Raw genomic sequence first — 6,393 nt, 5'->3', positions numbered from 1 at the left:
TTGGCACATTTATCCATAAATGTCACCAAACTGTGCCAAATGTGTTTTTTTACATCAATACTGGGGGTTTGTTAAAATTACGAGGTCACGTAGCAGCTGGACCCACCGGTGGGTCCGTAGGGTTCTAGGGGTTAAGCCCCATCTTCCAGTAGAAGCTCTAACTGCTGTAAGCAAACAAACTAACATGGAAGACAGTTCAGTAGACATCAGTGGCTTATAGCCCAATGCAGCTAATATGTACGGTAAATAAACCTTCTGATTAATGCAGGGAAAACCAAGGAGTTCGCAGAAGCAGATCCAGCCCTCTGACACCGGTGAAAATCCAGGGAACAGACTTTGAGATAGTGGACTCTGATAAGTACTGTTGTGTCAAAAAAAGAAGAAGGGTAGGCGAAAAGAGGAGTGAGCTTGTGTTGGGGGGTTGGGACTTCCTGTGATTGAAACACCTGCACACCCCTGTGTGGCAGTTTTGGCAGACAAAGGAAGAGACTGGCTCCCAGCCAAGCAGGTTTCAGCTCATTATCTAATCACCAGATACACAACTTTATTAAAAGATAGAAGCTGAGTGAGAAGATACTGTAGCATGGCTTGTGGCCTGGTAATATTCAGTTTGTATTGTGCTTATGGGTGAGCCACAGTGAAAATGTTTGATTTAAAATTGTTTGTTTTGAACTAATACATTTCTGTTTGTCAATTTGTTTGAAAACCGAAATCCCAAACCTAGATCCCAAATAAAAACACAATGGAAAAGGATTTGAGTTGTGCCTAGCGTCGTTCTTGGTGATGACCAGCCGTTTATCAAGTTTCGGCAGGAGCTGAAGCTAGAAAACAGACATAACTTGTCTTGGTGTTCATCTGAATAACAAGCTGGACTGGACTCACAACACTGAGGCTTTATGACTCTGTTGTGGCATCAGCCATCTTCTATGGAGCTGTCTGTTGCAGCAGTGGCTTATCTGTTGCTGAGAGAAAGCGGCTGGATTAGCTGATGAGAAAGACAAGTTCTGGGATTGGATGACCTCTGGACTCGGTGCAGGAGGTGGGAAACAAAAGGATCCTAACTAAATTAACATTTCTGTTGGATAATGTTTCCCTCCCCATGCATGAAGCTGTTTCAGAACTGGAGAGCTCCTTCAGTGACAGCCTGCTGCACCTTAAATGCACCAGGGAGTGTTATCACAGATCCTTCCTCCCAGCAGCTGGAAGACTGTATAACCATCACTCCTCCCAACAACCTCAACAAGTTGTTACATTCATGTTGATTTTTTACAATTTCATCCTTAATCAGTTAAATAACCTGCTGCTTTCATTTTGCACATCTCTTATGTCGCTGCTATTTTCAAATATCCATTACAGTAAAAATGTCCATAGCTGGATATTGGTTATTTATTCTCCAGGTGGACAGTTTTATATTGTTAAAACACTTTACAGTGCAGTATTTTTAACTCTTCACTAGTATGTTATTCTTATATATATTTTTAAGGATCAGATTTGAGTGACAATTTTTTCTATAATCTTTTTGCTGCTGTAAACACCAGAATTTCCCCCCATTCTGGGACAATAAAGAGATTTTCTTTTCTATAGTGTGGTGCGTTCTATAGTCCGGATAATAAGGTAAATACAATTTGGGTGCAAAATTCCATAAGAAGAGTTTGAAAATATTCAAAACTGATTGGTAGAAAGCTAAGATATGTGTTTAATACCTTAGTCAGTCCAAGTACTCTTCCACTTTAATTAAGAATGGCTTCAAAGGAAGATAAAGAAGTCCTGATAAACACACACGGTATATCTCACCTGGACCGATCTCCTCTGAACATGAACCTGGGTGGCAGTCGATTGGGAGGAAGAAGAGGTGAACTCCTGGCTTTCAAACTGCCTCTTCACAGTGGCCAGACCACCAGGCAGGGAGCAGGCCTCAGCCTCATCCATCACCTGTCAGCAAAAACACAGACCAGGAATTAACCCCAAAACAGTTTGAAACCCAACAGCCTTAGTTTTATTTAAAAAAGCAGGGGTAGTTTCAAAATTAGGTTTAATATCAACAACAAACCAGGATAGCCTGAATAAATGAATAAAACCAGTTCCAAAAACAAAAAACGAAAGAATAGTTCCCTCTATACCGAAAATCTGGTTGTGCAACTTTTAATAGACGCAATTAAGCATTGTAATAAGTAGAAATGTGTTTTTTTCCTATTATTTTTGAAGAATTTGTCCCACTCTTATTGAAGGACAATTACTTTCATCATTGAAAGAAGCATGTCGTGGAATTTTAGTTTTGATTTTACCTAAACCAACCCCCAACGTCTCAGTTATTTCAGCCATTCAGAGCAGGACCTTCAGGTCTGCTTTAGATCACTGCGGGGTAATTAGTTTTTCACAGCACTATTGATGGTTCTCATTTAAAAAGAGGCTATGTTATAAAACAATCACTTAATTCACAATTACCTAGATCGATATCTAGATAGACATTACGAAAAACCTGATGCAACAAACTCAAACTAAAATTAACAATAGAAGCACTTTATCCACATGCATCATTCCTTTTACAGCCATAAAATGCTCCCAAACCGCTCTTTTTAGTTCATATTATAGAGCATGTGGAGTTGGGCCTCGCAGCCAGGAAATATGTTGAAGAATTGAAGTTGGCTTTGGTATGGAGGAAGCAATCCTTTCCCTGTGAGACGTGGGCAATAATGCACTCTATTTGATACAATAATCTCCTTTTGGTACAGTCAATTACAGCCCTGATAAAAGATGTATGTGAAGGCTTCTGCTTTTGCTGCAAGGAAAGTGGAATACATATGAGACTTTATATGAAACGCCTTAGCTCTATATGAATATATCTCCTTTTATACAAGGAAATAAACCTTTTTTTTTATTTGTGCATTAAGGCAGAGTAGGACGTTTTAGAGCAGGGTGTCACATTATTGATGTTTCACTAGTGAAGGGAAAAAGTATCTCAGAGGAGATTAATGCCATGTTCTGGATTTCAGCCATAGTGTGTCTAAAAGTGGCCCTTTTTCCAATGATTTCTGGAGGACATGCGAACAAAGCCCCAAAATTAGTCCCAGGAAGCTTTTGTGGGCAAAGCTGTAAAGGTATGTGTGAGCAAGGCGCCCTATAAACCTCCCCCGTTTACACCCAAACTGTCAAGAGGGATTAGGTCTGTGTGCTTTTGCCAAAAAAATCTTAATTACGGTTTCAATTAACTAAAATGTGGCTTTATTTTGATTATCTTCGGCAGTGACCACAGCCAACAATGATACCCTAAAGCAGGGGGGCTCAAATCCAGTCCTCAAGAGCTACCATCCTGTGACTCTTAGGCTACGTTCACACCGCAGCCTGAAGTGACCCAAATCTGATTTTTTTGCCCATATGCGACCTGTATCTGATCTTTTCATGGCAGTCTGAACAACACAGATCCTATTTTTTCCAATGCAACCCTGGCCATTTGGTTATGTGGTCCTGAATCCGATACGAATCTGATCTTTTCAAATGCGACCTGTGTCTGAACGGCCAGGTCGCATTCATCCGAACTGAACGCCATTAATACCCGACAAACCTCAATATTTTGCTTCTTGCTACGCAGAAGTGGCAAGAAAAACAACAACCATGGTGCAGATGATGCAGAGTGCCGTATTTATGTTTAATCATCTTGTAAAGATTTTGTTTTTAAGGTTGGAAAAGATCTCTAGATATTCTACCATCTATGTTTACTTTCGCACGCTTGCTTGTGACGTTATTGTGTCCTGTACTGTGCATGCGGGACACTTAGGTTGTATGAATGCAGTTCACACAGGAGATCACATACAAGTTGCATGTATTTGGAAATGTGAACGGCAACGCAAAAAAATCGGATAAAAAAGAAAAAATTGGGAATTGAGCATCAAGGCCTGCAGTGTGATCGTAGCCTTAGATGCATCTCTTCTCTAACACACCTGAATCAAAAGGCTCAATCCCCTCATTCAGCCCAACAGAGGCATGGTAACGAGCCACTCATCTGATTCAGGGGTGATAAAAATGGGGCGCATCAAAAAGTTGCAGGATTGTAGCTCTTGAGGGCTGGACTTGAGCACTCCCGTCATAAAGTTTGCAGCCTAAAGTTTTGCAAGTTGAAGCCTAATTCAAGCAAGAAACTGAGCAGGTTTTGCTTTTAATCCGAATGTTTTTGAGTCAGAGAATAGCTTACTGAGCTAAAATTAGTCCTGTCTAAAATAAAAGCAAAGCAGCAAACACTTTCAATTTCTTCTTATTATGGAAGAGTCCTTTTTTTTTTTGGTTTTTTCCGGCTTTGTTTGTTGTTTTTTTCAAAGTTGGGTTGGCGGGAAGGGGGTTTTGGGGGGGGGGGGGGCGCCATGGGGCAAAGGAACACAAGACGGATGCGAACCTGGGTCGGCCGCGTTAAGGACTCTGTACATGGGTTGTGCGCGCTAACCATGCTCCACCTGCATGCCCTGCAGGACTTTACTCTTTAGTGGAAAAATGCTTTCTCCTAGCTTGCATGCATGGATCTGCGTCTAAGCTGCAACTCTTATCTATTTCATAAAAGCAGCAAACCCACTTTAGGACCGCCTTTAGGAGGCAGTATTTTGAATTTTGAAGATGAGATTTTTCAAATTTTTATTTTATTGCAATTGTGATAAATTTTCCTGCCAAATGGGCCAGAATTCCAGCAAAGGATTTTGGGAAGATTGTAGGAAGATCCCCAAAAACGTTTGACCCAAATTATACAGTTTTAAATGTATTTCAACCAAATTTGGATAAATGTCTGAATCTGATGAAAGAGAAACAAAATTTTGACTCTTTATTTTAATTAAGAAGTGGGCAAAAAAACTGAGATTAGCATAGAATAGCTACTTAATTGAAAGCCGCTTTAAAAGCCCTGAAACATGAATGGTAAATTATAAAAATAGGTTAAATAATCCAACCTTTTTTCTACTCATTATGTTGACAGAAATGCAGATTCATTAGGATGGAATAATAAACCACGGTGTCCATCACGACACATTGCAATGAAGCCTAGCTTAGACTAGGGGTGGGTATTGGCAAAGAACTCATGATTTGATTCGAATCACGATTCACAAATTTTCTCAGTCTCCTCCATATTTTGTGTACGAATGACTCGGAAATGCTTGTGACACAAGGCAGCGGACATCAACACATCCGCAGCGACATCTGCTGGACTGGAAGTTGTATTCCACTTGGTTTGGCTGATGTGCGCCAACCATTAATGTATTTTATTTGTTCATTTTTTTATATATATATAATCGATTCTTGCCTTCAAGAATAGATGCAGTAGATCACATAAATTAGAATCGTGATGCATCGTCATGACGATTATTTTGCACACCCTTAGCTTAGACTCAGCTGTTTTCAGTACAAACCATGAACTCATACTCATTCTGTCTGACCCCTCCTGTTTTTTTTTTTACACATATAGGTTACAAACATCAACATTCGGCTTCGGCTGTGGAGTTTTCAGCACTGCTACACTGACAGAAGTCATCGGGGGTTCATCAGTCAGTCCTTCTAGAAGATGCTTTGAAGGGTGGGGCTTGTTGGCTAAGTTTGTATTTTAAGATGCACTGGATTTATGGCTGCTATTTAAAAGATCTTTTTGCACAACAGCTATTTATAAAAAGCAGTGAGTCACTTAAGGAGGCACCGTGAGGTGATACTGGTATACCGTGGCTAAAACTGCCTTTAGAGTCGGTCATTTTTTAACTAGATGCCAGAATCTTGAAAAAGCATATTTCAGACTTAACTTTGTCTGAAAAGACATCTACTAAACATAAACCATTGTGAAGGAATTTCTACATTGTTTATTTTTTTTTTTTAGCAATTAGTCGTTTTCAACTGACAAACCTCTGTACATGGCATTATAACCAGGCTGATGTCCGGACTTAGACTAGGCCGTTGCAAAGCTGGGAATTTGGTCTTTCATTATCATGTTTTATGACCCAGATTAGAGCAGGTTTCAGATATCAGAACAGAAAGTCTCATGGCTGACTCATGACTACACGGCGCCCAGCAGAGCTGGGAACCTAAACTGGTCTTTGGCCAGGCTCACGCATCGCAGTTTCATGTATTTTGCCCTAACTATGGAGACAGAAGCCCCCAGAACAGATAAAGATGACACATAGAACCGATTCTTACTATAAAGAAAATCCTATTTTGATTGATTGTATTTCAGATCTCTATTTGGATCAGTCCCCTTCTATAAAATACATTGAAAACCAAAACCCCACATATAAACCAACCCTTCTACTGATAGCAGTTTGATGGCCACACAGCCAGATTTCTCTCTCCTACAGGTCGGTTTTAGCCTCGTGAGACCATCCTGATCTCGCGAGCTTTCAAGGTTTCACTCGCTGATCAGTCTGGAGACTCTCC

At 40.3% G+C, this 6,393-nt stretch overlaps 1 protein-coding gene across 2 annotated transcripts in view; it reads right to left on the bottom strand.

The window, feature by feature from the left end:
• The window catches only part of LOC107087106 (xin actin-binding repeat-containing protein 2-like), a 114,195-nt gene that overhangs the window by 20,855 nt on the left and 86,947 nt on the right, over window positions 1–6,393 (bottom strand). For both annotated transcript variants that reach the window (XM_015378480.1, XM_015378491.1), the window contains one exon: window positions 1,795–1,932. In XM_015378480.1, coding sequence (XP_015233966.1) covers window positions 1,795–1,932 — 138 coding nt within the window. The remainder of the gene's footprint in view (window positions 1–1,794; window positions 1,933–6,393) is intronic.

This window comes from Cyprinodon variegatus, unplaced genomic scaffold (assembly GCF_000732505.1).
Source record: "Cyprinodon variegatus isolate N-32 unplaced genomic scaffold, C_variegatus-1.0 Scaffold9, whole genome shotgun sequence".
Lineage (NCBI taxonomy): Eukaryota > Metazoa > Chordata > Actinopteri > Cyprinodontiformes > Cyprinodontidae > Cyprinodon > Cyprinodon variegatus.
This window is presented reverse-complemented; position numbering and strand designations above follow the sequence as displayed.